The 24,145-nt window shown below is 47.0% G+C and overlaps 1 protein-coding gene across 2 annotated transcripts in view; it reads right to left on the reverse strand.

Annotated features, from left to right (window-relative positions):
* Nucleotides 1-1,735: 1,735 nt before the first annotated feature.
* sptlc3 (serine palmitoyltransferase, long chain base subunit 3) overlaps nucleotides 1,736-24,145 on the reverse strand; it is an 80,603-nt gene continuing 58,193 nt past the window's right edge. For both annotated transcript variants that reach the window (XM_055638918.1, XM_055638916.1), the window contains exons 8-13: nucleotides 21,373-21,478; nucleotides 17,978-18,197; nucleotides 13,064-13,190; nucleotides 11,703-11,838; nucleotides 10,794-10,923; nucleotides 1,736-2,575 (exon numbers count right to left, since the gene is read on the reverse strand). In XM_055638918.1, coding sequence (XP_055494893.1) covers nucleotides 2,462-2,575; nucleotides 10,794-10,923; nucleotides 11,703-11,838; nucleotides 13,064-13,190; nucleotides 17,978-18,197; nucleotides 21,373-21,478 — 833 coding nt within the window. In that variant the 3' untranslated portion in view covers nucleotides 1,736-2,461. The remainder of the gene's footprint in view (nucleotides 2,576-10,793; nucleotides 10,924-11,702; nucleotides 11,839-13,063; nucleotides 13,191-17,977; nucleotides 18,198-21,372; nucleotides 21,479-24,145) is intronic.

The raw sequence follows: 24,145 nt of genomic DNA on the forward strand, positions 1-24,145 counted from the left end.
TAAGTTAATGCTTTAAACGTTTTTTCCCCAAGGGAGTGACAATTAAGAGTGCGAGTTAGAACTAGGGTGCTGGAGTTAGGTGGTGCAGCGGTAGTTGCTGCCTTATGGTGCTGGAGCCCCGGGTGATTTTTAAGTCACAAAGACTAAGGAAACTGAGCATATTCTAAAATTTGCCGTGAGAGAAATGTAGACTTTCCTTTTGAAAACCCTTTCAACAAGTAAATGAGCTCCGTCATTGCTGGGCAGTGTGCAGTGGCTGGTATATGTGTGTGTGTGTGTGTGTGTGTGTGTGTGTGTGTGTGTGTGTGTGTGTGTGTGTGTGTGTGTGTGTGTGTGTGTGTGTGTGTGTGTGTGTGTGTGTGTGTGTGTGTGTGTGTGTGTGTGTGTGTGTGTGTGTGTGTGTGTGTGTGTGTGTGTGTGTGTGTGTGTGTGTGTGTGTGTGTGTGTGTGTGCGTGTGTGTGTGTGTGTGTGTGTGTGTGTGTGTGTGTGTTTGCTCCTGGCGGCGTATGTATGCAGAGGTGTGTGTGTGCGTGTGTGTGTGTCGTGTGTGTGTGTGTGTGTTTGCTCGTGGCGGTGTGTGTGTGTGTTTGTGTGTGTGTGTGTGTGTGAGTGTGTGTGTGTGTTTGTGCGTGTGTGTGTGTGTGAGTGTTTGTGTGTGTGTGTGTCTGTGTGGTTGTGTGTGTGTGTGCGCGAGTGTGTGTGTGTGTGTGTGTGGTGGCATGTCTGTGTAGTTGTGTGTGCGTGCGCGTGTGTGTGTGTGTGCGCGTGTGTGCGTGTGTGTGTTTGCTTGTGTGTGTATGTGAGTATGCGTGTGGTGTAGTTGTGTGTGTATATGCGTGTGCATGGAGTGGTGCGTGCGTGTGTGTCGTCTGGCCATGCGCACGTTCTGGGTATACCTGGCGATCAGTGCGGAACATTGATCGCCCTCGTGCTGTGGGTGAGCCTCTGCTCGGACCGTAAGCGCCAACTTAGTTTGTTTCCCTGAGAATCCGGGGGGGGGGGGGGGGGGGGGGGGCGGTGTAGCGGTGTAGCTTGCCGGCGAGGCCTGACTCTAAACGAGTTTGCGGGTTGATACAGAGGATCACTGTGGTCTGGGCTACAGCGCTCTCCCCACAGAGGATGTTTCCACTGGTGGGAGAGTCTAGGACCAGAGGCCATAGCCTCAGATTTAAAGGGCGCTCTTTGAAAAAAGAGGTGAGGAGGAACTTCTTTAGTCAGAGGGTAGTGAATCTGTGGAACTCATTGCCACAGGGAGTTGTGGAGGCCAAGTCAGTGGATATTTTTAAGGCAGAGATAGACAAATTCTTGATTAGAACGGGTGTCAAGGGTTATGGGGAGACGGCAGGAAAATGGGATTAGGAGGCAGAGATCAGCCATGATTGAATGGCGGAGTGGACTTGATGGGCCAAATGGCCTAATTCCACTCCCTTAACGTGAGCTTGTGATGCGGGGAGGGGGGCTAGGAAGGCACTGGGAATGTAGCAGGCACGAACCAAGACAATGATACAAAAACATGACAACGAAAGACCATTAACATTAAATTAAAATGCCATAACCACGAGTGGACAACAATCAACCCTTCTTTGTGTTCCCCTTAAAACATTTTTTTTTCATTGCAAATATCACAATCCTCTTCGCAGAAAGAATTTCACTTTGTTTTGTTTAAATCACATGAACCCGCACTGTTGGGTCACCAACTTTCCAACATGTGTTGCCCAACGTCGAAACACACAATTTCTTTTTTTTTTGTTTAAACGAGGCTCAAAAGGAGCCCCCCCCAGGAAAAAAGTTTACAAAACTTATAATTTCTGTGTATTTACATATATATTTTTTTCTCTTTCAACATTTCAACAAAATGATTAGGTAATTCATCTTTGGCAACATTTCCGCCGTCTAAAACATCTATTTCCCTCCCATTCTACGGACTGAACCCTGAGAGTCCAAGTGCATGTGATTGAATATACAACACCAACCCCACCTAAACATGCCTGAGTTTAACGTTTTGGCTAATTCATGAATTATTATTTATTGTAGTAATCACAGATAAAGATAAATATACATTTCAAATGCCTGCTCGGAGTAACAATAACTGTGTTTTTTTTTAATATCTTTTCTTTTTTTTTGATAAAAAAAGACTCCGAAAAGGCAAAAAATGGTGATTGAACAAAGAACATCTGCAGAAAGAACATGAGCAGCAGGTCAAACGAGGTTTTCAGAGTCTTCCCCTTCCCTATCCCACCCCACCCCACCCCACCCCACCACACTGTACCAGAGGATGGGTGTTGGTGGCGTGTTGGCCAAAGGTCTACTGTGTCCTCCCGGTGTGGGTTTGGGGATGTCCGCCCGCCCTTCTCGCTCTGCTCCCCTGGTCCGTGCTCGTCGAAGAGGAGTCCCGTGCCGCCGCCATCTCCCTCGGCCGTCGCCCCTTCTCGTCCCACATTTCACGGGTCGGAGGGAGCTCTAGTCTTCCAGCTCAAAGTTGGATTCGTCGTAGAGTTCGGGCCGAACAGAAGGGGCCCGCCTGGAGTACTTGAACCTCAGGTAGTCGCCCATTTCATCGAGGACATCCAACACCTACAATGGATCACACGTTCATAAGTTCAAGGTCATTCGGCCCATCAAGTCTACTCCGCCATTCGATCATGGCTGGTCTATCTCTCCCCCTCAAACCCCGTCCTCCTGCCTTCATAACGCCGGACACCCGTACTAATCAAGAATCTATCTCAGCCTTAAATATATCCATTGACTTGGCCTCCACAGTCATCTGTAGCAATGAATTCCACAGATTCACCACACTCTGACTAGAAACATAGAAAAATAGGTGCAGGAGTAGGCCATTTGGCCCTTCGAGCCAGCACCACCATTCAATATAACCATATAACAATTACAGCACGGAAACAGGCCATCTCGACCCTTCTAGTCCGTGCCGAACACGTATTCTCCCCTAGTCCCATATACCTGCGCTCAGACCATAACCCTCCATTCCTTTCCCGTCCATATAACTATCTAATTTATTTTTAAATGATAAAAACAAACCTGCCTCCACCACCTTCACTGGAAGCTCATTCCACACAGCTACCACACTCTGAGTAAAGATGTTCCCCCTCATGTTACCCCTAAACTTCAGTCCCTTAATTCTCATGTCAAGTCCCCTTGTTTGAATCTTCCCTACTCTCAGTGGGAAAAGCTTATCCACGTCAACTCTGTCTATCCCCTCTCATTTTAAAGACCTCTATCAAGTCCCCCCCTTAACCTTCTGCGCTCCAAAGAATAAAGCCCTAACTTGTTCAACCTTTCTCTGTAATTTAGTTGCTGAAACCCAGGCAACATTTTAGTAAATCTCCTCTGTACTCTCTCTATTTTGTTGACATCCTTCCTATAATTAGGCGACCAAAATTGTACACCATACTCCAGAATTGGCCTCACCAATGCCTTGTTCAATTTTAACATTACATCCCAACTTCTATAGTCAATGCTCTGATTTATAAAGGCCAGCACACCAAAAGCTTTCTTTACCACCCTATCTACATGAGATTCCACTTTCAGGGAACTGTGCACAGTTATTCCCAGATCCCTCTGTTCACCTGCATTCTTCAATTCCCTACCATTTACCATGTACGTCCTATTTTGATTTGTCCTGCCAAGATGTAGCACCTCACACTTATCAGCATTAAACTCCATCTGCCATCTTTCAGCCCACTCTTCCAACTGGCATAAATCTCTCTGTAGACTTTGAAACTCTACTTCATTATCCACAACCCCGCCTATCTTAGTATCATCTGCATACTTACTAATCCAATTTACCACATCATCATCCAGATCATTGATGTACATGACAAACAACAGTGGACCCAACACAGATCCCTGTGGCACCCCACTAGTCACTGGTCTCCAACCTGACAAACAACCATCCACCATTACTCTCTGGCATCTCCCATTCAGCCACTGTTGAATCCATCTTGCTACTCCACCATTAATACCCAACCATTGAACCTTCTTAACCAACCTTCTGTGAGGAACCTTGTCAAAGGCCTTACTGAAGTCCATATATACAACATCCACTGCTTTACCCTCATCAATCTCCCGAGTAACCTCTTCAAAAAATTCAAGAAGATTAGTCAAACATGACCTTCCCGGCACAAATCCATGTTGACTGTTCCTAATCAGACCCTGTTTATCCAGATGCTTATATATATTATCTCTAAGTATCCTTTCCATTAATTTGCCCACCACTGAAATTGCTAGAATTGCTAGGTTTACTCTTACACCCCTTTTTAAACAATGGAACAACATGCGCAGTACGCCAATCCTCCGGTACTATTCCCGTTTCTAATGACATTTGAAATATTTCTGACATAGCCCCTGCTATTTCTACAGTAACTTCCCTCAATGTCCTAGGGAATATCCTGTCCGGACCTGGAGACTTATCCACTTTTATATTTCTCAAAAGTGTCAGTACTTCCTCTTCTTTGAATCTCATAGTTTCCATAGCTACTCTACTTGTTTCCCATACCTCACATAATTCAATATCCTTCTCCTTGGTGAATACCGAAGAAAATAAATTGTTCAATATCTCCCCCATCTCTTTTGGCTCTGCAGATAGTTGTCCACTCTGACTCTCTAATGGACCAATTTGATCCCTCGTTATCCTTTTGCTATTAATATAGCTGTAGAAACCCTTTGGATTTACTTTCACCTTACTTGCCAAAGCAACCTCATATCTTCTTTTAGCTTTTCTAATTTCTTTCTTAAAATTCTTTTTACATTCTTTATCCTCCTCAAGCACCTCATTTATTCCATGCTACCTATAATTATTATAGATCTCTCTCTTTTTCCGAACCAAGTGTCCAATTTCCCTTGAAAACCACGGCTCTTTCCAATGCTTACTATTTCCTTTCAACCGAACAGGGACATAAAGATTCTGTACTCTTAAAATTTCACCTTTAAATGTACTCCATTTCTCTTCCACATCTTTCCCATAAAACAAACTGTCCCAATTTACTCCTTTTAAATCCTTTCGCATCTCCTCAAAGTTAGTCTTTCTCCAATCAAAAATCTCAACCCTAGGTCCAGTTCTGACCCTCTCCATAATTATATTGAAACTAATGGTATTGTGATCACTGGACCCAAACTGTTCCCCAACGCATACCTCTGCCACCTGGCCCGTCTCATTTCCTAACAGGAGGTCCAGTACCGCCCCTTCTCTAGTAGATACTTCTATGTATTGTTGCAAAAATCTATCCTGCACACATTTTACAAACTCCAACCCATCCAGCCCATTTACAGAATGTGTTTCCCAGTCTATGTGTGGAAAGTTGAAATCTCCCACAATCACTACCTTGTGCTTACTACTAATATCTGCAATCTCCTTACATATTTGCTCTTCCAATTCTCGCTCCCCATTTGGCGGTCTATAATACACCCCTATAAGTGTTGCTACCCCTTTCCCATTTCTCAGTTCCACCCAAATAGCCTCCCTAGACGAGCCCTCTAATCTATCCTGCCAAAGCACTGCTGTAATATCTTCCCTGATAAGCAATGCAACACCTCCACCTCTTGCCCCTCCAATTCTATCACACCTGAAGCAACGAAATCCTGGAATATTTAGTTTCCAATCACAGCCCTCCTGCAACCATGTTTCACTGATCGCCACAACATCATACTTCCAGGTGTCAATCCAGGCTCTAAGTTCATGGCTGATCATCTAAATTCAGTACCTCATTCCTGCTTTTTTCCCCATATCTCTTGATTCCTTTAGCCCTAAGAGCTAAATCTAACCTCCTCTTGAAAACATCCAATGAATTGGCCTTCACTGCGTTCTGTGGCAGAGATTTCCAGATTCACAACTGTGTGGGTAAAAATTTTTTTTCTCATCTCAGTCCTAAATCGCCTACCCCTCATTCTTAAACTGACCCCTGGTTCTGGACACCTCCAACATCGGGAACATTTTTCCTGTATTTAACCTGTCCAATCACTTAAGAATTTTATATGTTTCTATAAGATTTCCATCTCATCCTTCTAAATTCCAGTGAATACAAGCCCAGTCGACCCATTCTTTCATCATATGTCAGTCCCGCCATCCCGGGAATTAATTTGGTGAACCTACGCTGCATTCCCTCAATAGCAATAATGTCCTTCCTCAAATTAGGAGACCAAAATTGCACACAATACTCCAGGTGCGGTCTCACCAGGGCCCTGTATAGTTGCAGTAGGACCTCTTTGCTCTTAAACTCAAATCCTCTTGCAATGAAGGCCAACATGCCATTAGCTTTCTTCACTGCTTGCTGTACCTGCATGCTTACTGCACACCTAGGTCACGTTGCACCTCCCCTTTTCTTAATCTGACATCATTCAGATAATAATTTGCCTTCCTGTTCTTGCCACCAAAGTGGATAACTTCTCATTTCTCCACATTATACTGCATCTGTTTCTGCCCACTCACCCAACCTATCCAAGTCACCCTGCAGCCTCATAGCATCCTCATCGCAGCTCACACTGCCTTGTGTCATCCGCAAACTTGGAGATGTTGCATTTAATTCCCTTGTCTAAATCGTTAATATATATTATAAATAACTGGGGTCCCAGCACCGAGCCTTGCGGCACCCCACTAGTCACTGCCTGCCATTCTGAAAAGTACCCGTTAATTCCTACTCATTGCTTCCTGTCTGCCAACCAGTTCTCTATCCATGTCAATACCCTACCCCCAATACCATGTGCTCTAATTTTGCCCATTAATCTCTAGTGTGGGACCTTGTCAAAAGCTTTTTGAAAGTCCAGATACACCACATCCACTGGCTCTCCCCTATCCATTCTACTTGTTACATCCTCATAAAATTCCAGAAAATTAGTCAAGCATGATTTCCCCTTCATAAATCCATGCTGACTTTGACCGATCCTGTCACTGCTTTCCAAATGCGCTGCTATAACATCTTTAATAATCAACTCCAGCATCTTCCCCACTACCGATGTAAGGCTAACCGGTCTATAATTCCCTGTTTTCTCACACTCCACCTGTACGTGGATAAATAGCTTCCTGTCGGGTCGAAGCCAGAGAGTCAGAGTGGGCCATCACACATCCACGGCCCTCAGCCTCAGTACCGGCTCTCCACAGGGCTGTGTACTGAGCCCCCTGCTCTACACCATCTACACGCATGACTGCACCCCAGTCCACCACAGCAACACCATTGTCAAATTTGCGGATGACACTACAGTGGTGGGACTCATCTCCGCGGGGGACGAGTACGCCTACCGGGATGAGGTGGAGCAGCTGACAGGGTGGTGCGAAGAAAATAACCTGCTCCTCAACACCTCAAAGACGAAGGAGGTAATAATAGACTTCAGGAAAAACAAAACGGACATGGTACCACTGACCATCAGAGGGGACTGTGTAGAGAGGGTGGCGGATTTCCGCTTCCTGGGAATCCACATTGAGGAGGACCTGACGTGGAGCGTGAACACCACTGCGCTGCTGAAAAAGGTCCAGCAGAGACTGCACTTCCTGCGGGTGCTCAGGAAGAACAACATCACTCAGAGGCTGCTGCTGTCCTTTTATCGGTGCTCCATTGAGAGCATACTAACATACTGTGTATGCGTGTGGTACACCAGCTGCACAGTGGCTCAGAGGAAAGCGTTCCAGAGGGCCATTGACAACGCCCAGAGGATTGTCGGCTGCCCTCTCCTTACCTTGGAGGACCTACACAGTTCCCGCTGCACCAAAAAAACCCAGAATATAATAAAGGACATCTCCCACCCCGGACACTCCCTGTTTGAACTGTTGCCGTCAGGCAGACGGTACAGATCCACAAGGACAAGGACAAATAGACTACAAAACAGTTTTTACCCCACTGCTATAAAAGCACTAAATGTGGCCGCCAAGGAACGCAGGGGCGATACAGACTAAGGGACTGTGGTAACGGTGAAATCGACAGAAGGATGGAGGGTTGGGTGTGTATGCGTGCTTTGTCTGTGTTTTTTATTTATTGCTTATCTTTATTATTTTACCGTGGATGTTTCGTTAGCTTTAGAAATGTTTGAATGCTGCACTGACTGGCTGACATTTTAAATTTCGTTGTACATGGCCCATGTTACAATGACAATAAAGAAACTATTCTATTCTATTCTATTCTATTCTTCCTCCTTTCTTAAAAAGTGGGGTTACATTGGCTACCCTCCAGTCCACAGGAACTGATCCAGTGTCGAGAGAACATTGAAAAATGACCACCAATGCATCCACGATTTGTAGAGCCATCTCCTTGAGTACTCTGGGATGCAGACCATCAGGCCCTGGGGATTTATCTGCCTTCAGTCACAACAGTTTACCTAACACCATTCCCTGACAAATGTGGATTCATCAGTCTATGAAAGTAAGCATGCAGGTACAGCAGGCAGTGAAGAAAGCGAATGGCATGTTGGCCTTTATAACAAGAGGAATCGAGTACAGGAGCAAAGAGGTCCTTCTGTAGTTGTACAGAGCCCTAGTGAGACCACACCTGGAGTATTGTGTGCAGTTCTGGTCCACTAATTTGAGGAAGGCCATTCTTGCTATTGAGGGAATGCAGCGTAGGTTCACAAGGTTAATTCCAGGGATGGCGGGACTGTCATATGCTGAGAGAATGAAGCAGCTGGGCTTGTACACTCTGGTGTTTCAAAGGATGAGAGGGAATCTTATTGAAATATATAAGATTGTTAAGGGTTTGGACACGCAGGTGGCAGGAAACATGTTCCCGATGTTGAGGGAGTCCAGAACCAGGGTCCACAGTTTAAGGATAAGGGGTAAGCCATTTAGAACGGAGACGAGGAAACACTTTTTCTCACAGAGAGTTGTGAGTCTGTGGAATTCTCTGCCTCAGAGGGCGGTGGAGGCAGGTTCTCTGGATGCTTTCAAGAGAGAGCTGGATAGGGCTCTTAAAGATAGCGGAGTCAGGTGATATGGGGAAAAGGCAGGAACAGGGTACTGATTGGGGATGATCAGCTATGATCACATTGAATGGCGGTGTTGGATCGAAGGGCCGAATGGCCTACTCCTGCACCTATTGTCTATTGGATTCCCTTCAGTTCCTCCCTCCAACTAGATCCTCGGTCCCATAGTATTCCTGGGAGATTGTTTGTGTCTTCCTTCGTGAAGACAGAACCAAAGTACTCGTTTAACTGTTCTGCCATTTCCTTGTTTCCCATTATAAATTCACCTATCTCTGACTGTAAGAGACCTACATTTGTCTTCACTAATCTTTTCGTTTTTTACATATCTAAAGAAGCTTTTACAGCCAGTATTTATATTCCCCACAAGCTTTCTTTCATGCTCCCCCGCCCCCCCCCCATGTAATTAACCCCTTTGTCCTTCTCTGTCGAGTTCTAAATTTCTCCCGGTTGTCCGGTTTGCTGCTTCCTCTGGCCAATTTATTTGCCTCTTCCTTGGATTTAACATTATCCTTGATTCCCCTCGTCAGCCACGGTTGAGCCGCCTTCCCCGTTTTATTTTTTCACCAGACAGGGATGAACAATCTTTGGATTTCATCCATGCGGTCTTTAAATCTTTGCCATTGCATCTCCACCGTCAACCCTTTAAGTATAATTTGCCCGTCTATCCCAGCCAACTGCCTTCTCATACCTTCAAAGTTTCCTTTCTTTAATTTCAGGACCCTCGTCTCCGAATTATCCGTGTCACACTCCATCCTAATGCAGAATTCCACCATGTTATGGCCACTGTTGCCCAAGGGGCTTTGCCCAACAAGATCACTAACTAAAGCTTCCTCATTATACAATGCCCAGTCTAGGATGGCCTGCCCTCTAGTCGGTTCTTCTACATATTGGTTTAAAAAACATCCCTTATGCATTCCAGGAAATCCTCCTCCTCAGTGATGTTACCAATTTGGTTGGCCCAATCTATATGTAGATTAAAGTCGACCATGATAACTGCTGTACCTTTGCTATACGCATCCCTAATTTCCTGCTTGATGCTATCCCCAACCTCCCTACTGCTGTTTGGTGGCCTGTATGAAGAAAGAGATTCCACCTCATCTTCCTTCGTAAAGGAACGTCCTTTTAATTCTGAGGCTATGACCTCTGGTCCTCGACTCTCCCACCAGTGGAAACATCTTCTCCACATCCACTCTATCCAAGCCTTTTCACTATTCTGTATGTTTCAATGCGGCCACTGCTCATCCTTCTAAACTCCAACGAGTACAGGCCCAGCGCCGACAAACGCTCATCATAGGTTAACCTGATCATTCCTGGAATTCATTCTTGTAAACCTCCTCTGGACCCTCTCCAGGGGCAGCACATCCGTCCTCAGATATGGTGCCCAGAATTGCTCACAATATTCCAAATGCGGTCTGACCAGTGCCTTCTAGAGCCTCAGCATGATGTTCCTGTTTTTGTATACTAGCTCGCCTGAAATAAATGCCTTCCTTACCACCGATCCAACTTGCAAATTAACTTTTCGGTTATTTTATTTTTTAGTTTACAGCGCAGAAACAGGCCATTCGTCCCACCGAGTCCGTACTGACCAGAGATTCCCACACACAATCACTATCTTACGCACACCAGGGACAATTTATACTTATACCACTTATACAAACCCAAGCCAATTAGCCTACAAACCTGCACATCTTTGGTCACGGGGAGAATGTACAAACTCCATGCAGACAGCACCCGTAGTCGGGATCGAACCCGGCTCTCTGGTGCTGCAAGCGCTGTAAAGCAGCAACATTACCGCTGTGCCACCGTGCTGCCTTTGCTAACGTATGTTAATGTGTGTTAGTATGTTGCACGTTGTCGAGCGCGAGAGACTGACCGTGTCAAGCATCTGGCGGGTGTGGGCGGCGGAGAGACAGAAGCGAGCGCGGGACTCAACGATGGGCGTGGCGGGGAATCCCACCACCACTACCCCAATGTTCTTCTGTAGCATCCTTCTGGCAAACGCACTGAAAGAAGAATCGTCCGTTACACCGCAGCCCTGAGGTAAGCTGCTGTGACAGCAGCAACAACAATAGCAACAGCAACAATAGCAGCAATAGCAACAGCAACAGCAGCAATAGCAATAGCAACAGCAACAATAGCAACAGCAGCAGCAGCAGCAATAGCAATAGCAACAGCAACAATAGCAAGAGCAACAACAACACAGCAACAATTGGAAATCACATAGATCAGGTTTTTTTTCAGTTCAGTTTCAGTTTAGTTTACTGTCACATGTACCGAGGTACAGAGAAAAGCTTTAGTTGCGTGCTAACCAGCCAGCGGAAAGACAATACATGATTACAATCGAGTCATTCACAGTGTATAGATACATGATAAGGGAATAATGATTAGTGCAAGGTAAAGCCAGTATAGTCCAAACAAGGAAACTCCGAGGATCACCAATGAGGTGGATAGTAGTTCAGCACTGCTCTCTGGTTGTGGTAGGATGATTCAGTTGCCTGATAACAGCTGGGAAGAAACTGTCTCTGAATCTGGAGGTGTGCGTTTTCTGTACCTCTTACCAATGGGAGAAGAGGGAGTGGGCAGGGTGCGACTCGTCCTTGATTGTACTGCTGGCCGAGGCAGCATGATGGAGTCAATGGAAGGGAGGTTGGTTTGTGCGATGGTCTGGGCTGCGTTCACTATTCGCTGCAATTTCTTTTGAGTGTAAACTAAACCGTCACTAAAATGGTGGAAGCTAAAAAATACTCTGGGCGTTAGCGAATGATGGGAGGGAGGTTCGTACCCGACTTTTCCCGGCATGTAGAGGAGCAGGGGCACCACGGGGGAGTCGTCGTTGCCGTAGGTGATGAATCCCAACTCCCGGAGCCGCTGCCTGAAGTAGCGTGTGTTGATGCCCAGTTGCCTCACCCGCTCGATACCTGTGGGGGAAGAGAGCAGAGCGGTATAAATGTGTGCATGAATGTGTGAATGAGTAAGTTATGAGTGAATGAATGAATGAGTGGATGTGTGAATGAATGAATGCATGAGTGAATGAATTAGTGTGAATGAATGAGTGAATGTGTGAATGTGAGTGAATGAGTGAGTGAATGATGAGTGAGTGAATGAGTGAGTGAATGAATGAGTGAGTGAATGAATGAGTGAGTGAATGAGTGAGTGAATGAGTGAGTGATGAGTGAGTGAGTGAATGAATGAGTGATGTGAGTGAGTGAGTGAGTGAGTGATGATGAGTGATGAATGAATGAGTGTGAGTGAATGAATGAGTGAATGATGAATGAATGAGTGAATGAATGAGTGAATGAATGAGTGAGTGAATGAGTGAGTGAATGAGTGAATGAATTAATGAATGCATGATGAGTGAATGATGAATGATGAGTGAATGAAAGTGAATGAATGTATGAGTGAGTGAATGAATGAGTGAGTGAATGAATGAGTGTGTGAGTGAATGAATGAATGAGTGAATGAATACTTTATTGTCACATGTGACAAGTGATATTCTTTGTTTTGCCTATCTAAGGTATGCAAATAGTGGCCACATAAAGTGGGCTGACAAAGTATCCCCACGCCTAGTTGTAAACACCCCTGTATTCAGTCTGCGTCTAATTCTGGCCCCCTCGACAGAACATCCCAAAACTGACCCACTGACTTACTCCGACTTAAGAGTGATACAGCGTGGAAACAGGCTCTTTGGCCCAACTTGTCCCATGCCACTACGCCACCCTGGTTCAGTTTAGTTTACTTTGCAGATACTGCATAGTAACAGGGCGGTCACAATGGCACAGCAGTAGAGTTGCTGCCTTACAGCGAATGCAGCGCCGGAGACCCGGGTTCGATCCTGACTACGGGTGCCGCCTGTACGGAGTTTGTACGTTCTCCCCGTGGCCTGCGTGGGTTTTCTCCAAGGAGTTCGGTTTCCTCCCACACTCCTAAAACGTGCAGTCTGTAGGTTAATTGGCTTGGTATAAATGTAAAAACTGTGGGTAGGGTAGTAATTATGTGCGTGGATCGCTGGTCGGCGCGGACCCGGTGGGCCAAAGGGCGTGTTTCCGTGCTGTACCTTGAAACTAAACTAAAAACAGGTCCTCAGCCCAGCCAGCCTGTGCTTCGTTAAACCTTAAAGTCAGATTCATTCAGTTTGATTCTCACCGATAGTTGACCCGTCAAGGCCCATGATACATTTTAGTGATCTGATAATTTGTTCTGCTATTGGTGGAGGCATGGAAGCAGCGTAGACAGCACTGTGCGAGTAGCCTCGGAGGTAATCCACAAGCTCCTGCAAAAGACAAGGTCACAACTTCATAAGTCTCAGGAGGAGCAGAATTAGACCATTCGGCCCAATCACTGTTCAATCATAACCTTCTCAGCCCCATTCTCCTGCTTTCTCCCCACAACCTTTAACACCCATAACTCATCCAGAATCAGTAAGTAAGTAAGTTTATTGGCCAAGTATTCACATACAAGGATTTTGCCTTGGTGCTCCGCCCACAAGTAACATGACATACAGTGACTGTTACGAATGACTCAGAAAACACTAAACATTAATAATGATAAAACATTAATGATAAAACCCCGTTGATCAAGCATGTGAACCAACAAAATACCAGATCAAAGGGAGGCTACAGATTTTTGGCTGTTGTGTAGAGCAACTACTCGTGGATAAAAACTGTTTTTATGTCAATCTCTGCCTTAAAAATGTCCATCCACTTGGCCTCTAAGGCCGTCTGTGGCAAAGAATCCCACAGATTCACAGGATGTGCTTGTTTTGGGGACAGTGCAGAGGTTTATCAGAAATGATGCCTGAATAACAGGGTTTCAACTTCAAATTGGCCTGTTATTGTGATTTTATATTGGGCAGCTGTTCCTTTGGTTCATTAGGAGCAGAATGAGGCCATTCGGCCCAGGAAGACCACTCAGTCATTAATCATGGCTGATCTATCTCTCCCTCCTAACCTCATTCTCCTGCCTTTTCCCCATAACCCCAGACTAAATGTTTTTCAGGAAATAGCTAACCGGTTTTGTTCAGACGCGATGGGACTGAAGTGGTTTCATTAGTTGACAGGATGTGGTGGTTAGGTCCAGTGTTTTAGTTTTAGTTTTAGAGATACAGCTTGAAAATAGGTCCTCCGACCCATCGAGTCCGTGTCGACCAGCAATCACCCGTACACTGGTTGTATCTTATACACAAGGGACAATTTGACAATTTATATGACGGAGCCCGGCACTTTCCTGGTTTTTCCCTCGAGTCCAGGATGTTGTTTTAGTTTTAGTTTTAGAGATACAGCTTGAAAATAGGAGGTCTTCCGACCCATCGAGTCCGTGTCGACCAGCAATCACCCGTACACTGGTTGTATCTTATACACAAGGGACAATTTGACAATTTATAGAGCCCAATTACGGGCGGTCTCGGTGTCGCAGCGGTAGAGTCGCTGCCTTACAGCGAATGCAGCGCCGGAGACCCGGGTTCGATCCTGACTACGGGTGCTGTCTGTACGGAGTTTACACGTTCTCCCCGTGACCTGCCTGGGTTTTCTCTGAGATCTTCAGTTTCCTCCAACACTCCAAAGATGTGCAGGTTTATAAGTTAATTGGTTTGGTGAATGTAAAAATTGTTCCTGGTGTGTGTAGGATGGTTTTAACGTGCGGGGATCGCTGGTCGGCGCGGACCCGGTGGGCCGAAGGGCCTGTTTCCGCGCTGTATCTAAACTAAACTAAACTAATTAACCTGCAAACCTGCACGCCTTTGAAATCTGGAGGGAAACCGGAGCACCTGGAGGAAACCCATGTGGTCACGGGGAGAACGTTCAAACTCCACACAGAGAGCACCACAGGCCAGGATTGAACCCAGGTCTCTGGCGCCGCGAGGCAGCAGCTTGTGAATGTGGAAATATTGAAGAAATCACAAGAGGGCAGAAAAAGACTAATTTCGGAGGGAAAATAAACAGAAAGTGCTGGAGTAACTCAGCGGGTCAGGCAGCATCTGTGGCGAACATGGATAGGTGACGTTTTACAGAGTGCTGGAGAGTAACTCAGCGGGTCAGGCAGCATCTGTGGAGAACATGGATAGGTGACGTTTCACAGAGTGCTGGAGGAAACTAAAACCGAGGTGAGGCAGAATCTGTGGCGAACATGGAGTGGTGACGTTACACAGAAGTCTCTGCCACAGAGGGTAACTCAGGCACTTCATTGGCAGCATCTGTGGCGAGACATGGCTAAGGGGATCAGACGTTTCACAGAGTGCTGGTACGGGTAACTGAGTTGGCGGGTCAGGCATGATCATCTGTGGCGAACAGGCTCGATAGGTGACGTTTCACAGAGTGCTGGAGTAACTCATGCGGGTCAGGCAGCATCTCTGGCGAACATGGATAGGTGACATTTCAGGTCAAGACCCTTCATCAGACGGAACCTGATGCTGCCTGACCCACTGAATTACTCCAGTAATTTGTGTCTTCTTTTGTAAACCAGCATCTGCAGTTCCTTGAATCCTAATTTCTTAGGTACCTGCCATACCGTCATTTTCCTGCGAGAGGCAGTGCTGCTCAAGGTTAGACATATATGGCTCGTTAGCACCCTCGGCTGGCCGCTACAAGTAATAATAATAATAATAAATTTTATTTATGGGCGCCTTTCAAGAGTCTCAAGGACACCGTACAGAAATTTAGCAGGTAGAGGAAAAACATGTAAGGGGAATGAAATAAATAGTAGAGACATGACTAATACACAAAGTAAAGACAGAATTCAATTCAAACCACAATATGAGGCAATTAATGCACAGATGAAAAGGGAGGGGGACGTGGGGCTAAGGATAGGCAGAGGTGAAGAGATGGGTCTTGAGGCGGGGACTGGAAGATGGTGAGGGACACGGAATTGCGGATCAGTTGGGGGAGGGAGTTCCAGAGCCTGGGAGCTGCCCTGGAGAAGGCTCTGTCCCCAAAACTGCAACCTTACTGTGCAGCAATCCATTCCAAAGCCATTTAATTCATTTAATTTACCAATGATTTTTACCATTTTCTGCGCTAAAATAGCAAAATGCAAAGAGTTACTGACCATGAAGAAATCTTAGACTACTCCATCAAAAGAACGTATGGGGAAAATGGTTGGGAAGTTTTAAGAGAAAAAGTGCTGGTGTAACTCAGCGGGAAAGCTGTATTTATGTCAAGTCAAGTCAAGTTTATTTGTCACATACACATACGAGATGTGCAGTGAAATGAAAGTGGCAATGCTCGCGGACTTTTGTGCAAAAGACAAACAACCAAACAACCAAACTATAAACACAATCATAACACACATATTCTTTTACATAAAAAATAATGGAAGGAAAAATATTCAGTAAAGTTTGTCCCTGGTGAGATAGGAGTTTACAGTCCGAATGGCCTCTGGGAAGAAACTCCTTCTCAACCTCTCCGTTCTCACCGCATGGCAACGGAGGCGTTTGCCTGACCGTAGCAGCTGGAACAGTCCGTTGCAGGGGTGGAAGGGGTCTCTCATGATATTGTTGGCTCTGGAGTTGCACCTCCTGATGTATAGTTCCTGCAGGGGGGCGAGTGAAGTTCCCATAGTGCGTTCGGCCGAACGCACTACTCTCTGCAGAGCCTTCTTGTCCTTGGCAGAGCAATTCCCAAACCAGATGGTAATGTTCCCGGACAAGATGCTTTCCACCGCCGCTGCGTAGAAGCACTGGAGGATCCTCGGAGACACTCTGAATTTCCTCAATTGGCTGAGGTGGTAAAGGCGCTGCCTTGCCTTACTCACGAGTGCTGAGGCGTGTGATGCCCATGTCATATCCTCGGAGATGTGGACTCCCAGATATTTAAAACAGTTCACCCTATCCACAGGATCCCCATTTATCCTCAATGGAGTGTACGTCCTCGGATGATGTGCCCTCCTAAAGTCCATGATCAGCTCCTTCGTTTTTTTGATGTTCAAGAGGAGGCTGTTCTCCTGGCACCAGAGTGCTAGATCAGCCACCTCCTCCCGGTAGGCCTTCTCATCGTTGTCTGAGATAAGGCCCACCACCACAGTGTCATCAGCAAACTTAATTATGGAGCTGAACCTAGCCACAGTCATGTGTACAGGGAGTACAATAGGGGGCTGAGGACGCAACCCTGGGGCGATCCTGTGCTCAGGGTGAGGGACTTCGATGTATTCCCTCCCTTCTTGACTACCTGGGGCCTGGCGGTGAGAAAGTCCAGGACCCAGGCACACAGGGAGGTGTTGAGTCCCAATTCCATTAGCTTCCCGGCCAGTCTGGTGGGGACTATAGACAATAGCTGCAGGAGTAGGCCATTTGGCCCTTCGAACCAGCACCGTCATTCAATGTGATCATGGCTGATCATCCCCAATCTGTATCCCGTTCCTGCCTGCTCCCCATATCACCTGACTCCACTAATTTTAAGAGCCCTATCTAGCTCTCTCTTGAAAGCATCAATTCCTGTGGTTAAATAAATATTAGTCATAGTCATAGAGTGATACAGTGTGGAAACAGGCCCTTCGGCCCAACTTGCCCACACTGACCAACATGTCCCAGTTACACTATTCCTACCTGCCTGTACTTGGTCCTTATCCCTCCAAACCTGTCCTATCCATGTACCTGTGTAACCTGTTTCTTAAACGTTGCGATTGTTAGTCCCAGCCTCAACTGGGCGCGTCCAGAACCAGGGGCCACAGTTTAAGAATAAGGAGTAAGCCATTTAGAACGGAGATGAGGAAACACTTTTTCTCACAGAGAGTTGTGAGTCTGTGGAATTCTCTGCCTCAGAGGGCGGTGGAGGCCGGTTCTCTGGATACTTTCAAGAGAGAGCTAGATAGGGCTCTGAAAGATAGCGGAGTCAGGGGATATGGGGAGAAGGCGAGAACGCGATACTCGAATGGCCTACTACTGCACCTATTGTCTATAGTCAGGGGGGTGGAGGGGGGAATGGATTGGGGGGTAGTGGATTGGGGGGGAGGAGGGGGGGGGGGGGGAGTGGGAAGGGGGGAGTGGGAGGGGGAGTGGGGAAGGGAGTGGAGGGGGGAGAATGGGGGGGGAGGAGTGAGCAGGTTAACCTGAACCTCGGCACCCACCTTCTTGCCAGCGATGTATCCCCCAGTGGCCCCGAAGCTCTTGGTGAAGGTTCCCATCAGCACGTCCACATCGACCGGGTCCACTCCGAAGTACTCCACCACGCCCCGGCCTGTGGCCCCCACCGCCCCGATGCTGTGCGCCTCGTCCAAGTACAGGTAGGCCTTGTACTTCTTCTTCAGTGCCACGATCTCTGGCAGACGCACCATCGAACCCTCCATGCTGCAACGGCAAGAATCACGGGGGGGGGGTCAATGTGACGGAAGGATGCGCATGGAGACTCGTTTCTGGAATGTTCCATGGGTTCCTCAAATCCAGCTAGGGGTAACTTTTTCACACAGAGGGGGGTGGGAAAATGGAACAAGCTGCCAGAGGAGGTAGTTGAGGCTGGGACTATCCTCAGTTGGACAAGAACATGGATAGGACAGGTTTGGACCAAGCGCAGGCAAGTAGGGACTAGTATAGCTGGGGCAAGTTGGGCCGAAGGGCCTGTTTCCACACTGTATCACTCTGTGACTATGCTGCGGACAGCTCGATATGCTGAGAGAATGGAGCGGCTGGGCGTATTCTCCGGAATTTAGAAGGATGAGAGGGAATCTTATTGCAGGAGAGGCAGGAAAAACGCGAGAGGCAGGAAATATGTTCCCGATGTTGGGGGAGTCCAGAACCAGGGGCCACAGTTTAAGAATAAGGGGTAAGCCATTTCGAACGGAGACGAGGAAACACTTTTTCACACAGAGATTTGTGAGTGTGGAATTCTCTGCCTCAGAGGGCGGTGGAGGCCGGTTCTCTGGATACTTTCAAGAGAGAGCTTGATAGGGCTCTTAAAGATATCAGGGGATATGGGGAGAAGGCAGGAATGAATATACTTTCATGGTTGAATAAGTTAGGTCTTTATTCTCTGGAGAGCAGAAGATTAAGGGGGGACTTGATAGAGGTCTTTAAAATGATGAGAGGGATAGACAGAGTTGATGTGGACAAGCTTTTCCCTTTGAGAATAGGGAAGATTCAAACAAGAGGACATGACTTCAGAATTAAGGGACAGAAGTTTAGGGGTAACATGAGGGGGAACTTCTTTACTCAGAGAGTGGTAGCGGTGTGGAATGAGCTTCCTGTGGAAGTGGTGGAGGCAGGTTCATTGGTATCATTTAAAAATAAATTGGATAGGCATATGGATGAGAAGGGAATGGAGGGTTATGGTATGAGTGCAGGCAGGTGGGACTAAGGGAAAAAAAGTTGTTCGGCATGGACTTGTAGGGCCGAGATGGCCTGTTTCCGTGCTGTAATTATTATATGGTTATAGGAATGAGGTACTGATTGTGGATGATCAGCCATGATCACATTGAATGGCGGTGCTGGCTCGAAGGGCCGAATGGCCTAGTCCTGCGTCTATTGTCTATTGACGGTTATCGTGTATAGGTTCTGAGCTACTATCTATCTCAATGAGGGGTCTCGGACTATCTCTAATCAGACTACAATGAACTTTATCTTGCACTAAATATTATCCCCTCCATAGACACTGTGGACGGCTCGATTGTAATCATCTGCTGTCCAAAGATGATTACAAACGAGCCGTCCACAGTGTACAGATACATGTCCGGTTAGCACGCAACTAAAATTTTACAACTTACCGAAACAAACTATAGAGTCACAGAGTGATACAGTGTGGAAACAGGCCCTTCGGCCCAACTTGCCCATGCCGGCCAACGTGTCTCAGATACACTGGTCCCACCTGCCCGCATTTGATCCATATCCCTCCAAACCTGTCCTATCCAAGTACCTATCTAAATGTTTCCTAAAGGTTGGGATAGTCCTTGTCTCAACTATTGTGAGGTTTGAATGAAGAGCTCTGAGCTCAGAACTCAGGCTTAATAGACGGAACTGTTTCACAATTTAAATCGATCGACCTGACCTTGTTGAATCCACTACACCTCTGAGATTGTTGTGAAGTGGGCTGGGTGATTTCAACAACTCTCTCCTCTGTTTTCATCAAAGACGACTAAATATTCATATAGGTCTACTCGGATTCAAGCAAACCTCACGAGGCCTTTCTGTAGCTGTTTGTAGAGTCACAGAGAAAATAGGTGCAGGAGTAGGCCATTCGGCCCTTCGAGCCTGCACCGCCATTCGATATGATCATGGCTGATCATCCAACTCAGTATCCAATCCCTGCCTTCTCTCCATACCCCCTGATCCCTTTAGCCACAAGGACCACATCTAACTCCCTCTTAAATATAGCCAATGAACTGGCCTCAACTACCTTCTGTGGCAGATAATTCCACAGATTCACCACTCTCTATGTAAAAAATGATCTTCTCATCTCGGTCCTAAAGGACTTCCCTCTTATTGTTAAACTGTGACCCATAATTCTGGACTTCCCCAACATCGGGAACAATCTTCCTGCATGAAGCCTGTCCAACCCCTTAAGAATTTTGTAAGTCTAACTGTATCATAAATGTTGGGTTAGTCCCTGCCTCAACTACCTCCTCTGACAGCTTGTTCCATACACCCACCACCCCTCAAAATCCTATTAAACCTTTTCCCCTTCACCTTGAACCTATGTCCTCTGGTCCTCTATTTCCCTACTCTGGGCAAGAGACTGTGCATCTACCCGATCTATTCCTCTCATGATTTTATACACCTCTATAAGATCGCCCCTCATCCTCCTGTACTCCGAGGAATAGAGACCCAGCCTACTCAACCTCTCCCTGTAGCTCACACCCTCCAGTCCTGGCAACATCCTCGTAAATCTTCTCTGTACGTTTTCCAGCTTGAAACCTAGCTTTTCACTCGGTACACATGACAATAATCTGAACTAAACTAACTAAAAAACTGACTGAATAAATAAACTAAATTAAAAACAGAGGAACATCACGTTCTCATTCACCGCACACATCCCTGGACCGATACAACTGAACCGTAGATGCAATTACAATCATCGATACCCTTATTAGGTCATAAGGTCATAAGTGATAGGAGCAGAATTAGGCCATTCAGCCCATCAAGTCTACTCCGTCATTCAATCGTGGCTGATCTATCTCTCCCTCCCACCCCATTCTCCTGCCTTTTCCCCATAACCCCTGACGCCCGTGCTAATCAAGGATCTATCTATCTCTGCCTTAAAAATGTCCACTGACTTGGCCTCCGCTGCCTTCTGTGGCAAAGCATTCCACAGATTCACCACCCTCTGACTAAAGAAATCCCTCCTCATCTCATTCCTGAAGGAACGTCCTCTAATTCTGAGGCTGCGACCTCTGGTCCTAGACTCTCCCACTAGTGGAAGCATATTGCCCACATCCAGAATTGAACGTAGAAGGTGTTTAGGAGGGGGTGGGAGGCAGCAGGAGGTGAGGGAGAGTGAGGAGAGGTGTGTGGGGGAGCAGGCACGATGCTGTACCTGTATATTCCCTCCACCAGTATCAGGATCTTCTTCCAGGGTCTGTGGGTGCGGGGCTGTCCGCTGATCACTGCGTCTCGCAGCAGCTTCTCCAGGCTCTGCAGATCTGTGGGACGACACACACACACGTGTACACACTCCCTCAGAACGCGCTGCTTCCGCCAACCAACGACACAGCAACACGGCAGTGTTGGCGCTCGTGAGAGCCGGTGGTCAGAGAAGGACCCGCCGCTGACAACAAAGAAGGACACGACTTGGGTGGGGGGGAACAACAAGAACAAAGGGGAAACCCAGCATGGGGTGGCCGCCAAGATTATAGAAATATAAAAATAGGTGCAGGAGTAGGCCGTTCGGCCCTTCCAGCCTGAACCGCCATTCAATATGATCGTGGCTGATCATCCAAAATCAGTCCTCCATTCCTGCTTTCTCCCCATATCCCTTGATTCCGTTAGCCCTAAGAGCGAAACCTAACTCTCTCCTGAAAACTTCCAGTGTATTGCCCTCCATTGCCTTCTGTGGCAGAGAATTCCACAGATTCACAACTCTCCGGGTGGAAACGTTTTTCCTCATTTCAGTCCAAAATGGCCGACCCCTTATTCTTAAACTGTGTGGCCCCTGGTTCTGGACTCCCTCAACATGGGGAACATTTTTCCTGTCCAATCCCTCAAGAATTTTATATGTTTCTATATAAGAAAATCCCTCTCATCCTTCTAAATTCCAGTGAAGCAAAGAGGGACCTGGTATTGCGTGAGGAGGGGGCCGCTGAGAACAGAGAGGGGCCTGGTGTGTGTGTGGGGGGGCGAGAATAACGAGGAACTGGGGGGGGGGCTGAGGGGTGGTTGTGGGAGAATGAAGAGGGACTACACTGAATACTTCTGTAACTTTGTCGCTGCCCCTTACCTAGTGACTGTTGCCCACATGTACTGTATGCAAACAAAGAATCTCACTGTACAAACACACTAGGTCCATGTTATCCCACTTTCTCATCCACTCCCTATACGCCAGGGGCAATTTCAGGGGTTATGGGGTTGAGAGGAAGAATGGGGTTGAGAGTGAAAGATAGATCAGCCATGATTGAATGGCGAATGGGGTAGACTTGATGGGCCGAATGACCTAATTCAGTTCCTAGAACTTATTAACTTATTTTACGGAGGCCAATTGATCTACAAACCCCCGTGTCTTTGGGATGTGGGAGGAGACGCGCATGGTCACAGGGAGAAAGTGCAACCTCCACACGGATAGCACCCGAGGCCAGGATCGAACCGGCATCCCCAGTGCTGTGAGGCAGTGGATCTACCCGCTGCGCCACCGTGTCACCCTTCCATGATTGTTCTCAAGTATTACTTCAGGCGGGGTCCCTCAGTTGGAGCCATGGATTCATAATCACACAGTGTGGAAACAGGCCCTTCAGCCCAACGTTGCCCACGGCGGCCAATATGCCCCAGCTACACCAGTCCCACCAGGCCTGCGCTTGGTCCATATCCCTCCAAACCTGTCCTATCCATGTACCTACCTGTCCATCTGTTTCTTAAACATTGGGATAGACCCAGCCTCAACTATCTCCTCCGGCATCTCGTTCCATACACCCACCACCCTTTGTGTGAAAAGGTTACTCCTCAGGTTCCTATTAAAACGTTTCCCCTTCACCTTGAACCTATGTCCTCTGTTTGAAGAAAGGGAGGGGGGGGAGAGGGGAGAGGGGAAGCTCACGTAGTAAAACACTCCATCGTTACTCGAAGACAGACACAAAAAGCTGGAGTAACTCAGCAGACGGGACAGGCAGCATCTCTGGAGAGAAGGAAAGGGTGACGTTTTGGGTGGAGATCCATCTTACACACTCCCTCTTTACTTCCCCGCCCCAGGCGATATGAATACCTGGATCACAGGCAGATGCATAAACGCCTCTCCCGATCCGATTAGGTTTCAAAGGAAACTTCAGTCTGAAGAAGGGTTTCGGCCTGAAACGTTACCTATTTCCTTCACTCCATAGATGCTGCTGCACCCGCTGAGTTTCTCCAGCACTTTTGTGTACCTTAGGTTTCAAAGGTCTTTTATTGTCATGCATACCAATCAAGGTACAGTGATATTCGATTTACCTTACAGCCATACTAAAAAAAAGCAACAAGCCAAAAAGACAAAAGAAGCAATTAAACCCAAGAGCACCAAACCACCCGGCTCACAACCAGTTCTGCTGCATTCCTGTTTGATACAATGCTCAACCCTGGCGAGGGAAAAAGTTTCTACACTACCACTAACCATCTCAAATAGAGAGACAATTCCTTCTGTCAGCACCTCGGAATTTCCTCAGACATTTTCCCTGCCGTTTCCTTGTCAGAATACACATCTATTCATGTAAACGATGCCTCACTCTAGGGCGTGTGAGACTATCGACACCGTGATTACTACTTCTCACTCCTTCAACATGAAAGGTGGGCAAAAATGCTGGAGAAACTCAGCGGGTGAGGCAGCATCTATGGAGCGAAGGAAATAGGTGACGTTTCGGGTCGAGGCCCTTCTTCAGACCAAAGATCCTATAGATAGACCACTCCTGCTAAATGCAATGGGCTGACGTGTAGTACGCAACGGAGCAGAACGTGAGCCTTTTTTTCATCCATTTCAGTAACCCTGACCCAACTTACAAAATTCTTAAGGGGTTGGACAGGCTAGATGCAGGAAGATTGTTCCCGATGTTGGGGAAGTCCAGAACTAGGGGTCACAGCTTAAGGATAAAGGGGAAATCCTTTAAAACGAGATGAGAAGAACTTTTTTCACG

Source organism: Leucoraja erinacea, chromosome 8, assembly GCF_028641065.1.
Source record: "Leucoraja erinacea ecotype New England chromosome 8, Leri_hhj_1, whole genome shotgun sequence".
In the NCBI taxonomy this organism is placed as follows: domain Eukaryota; kingdom Metazoa; phylum Chordata; class Chondrichthyes; order Rajiformes; family Rajidae; genus Leucoraja; species Leucoraja erinaceus.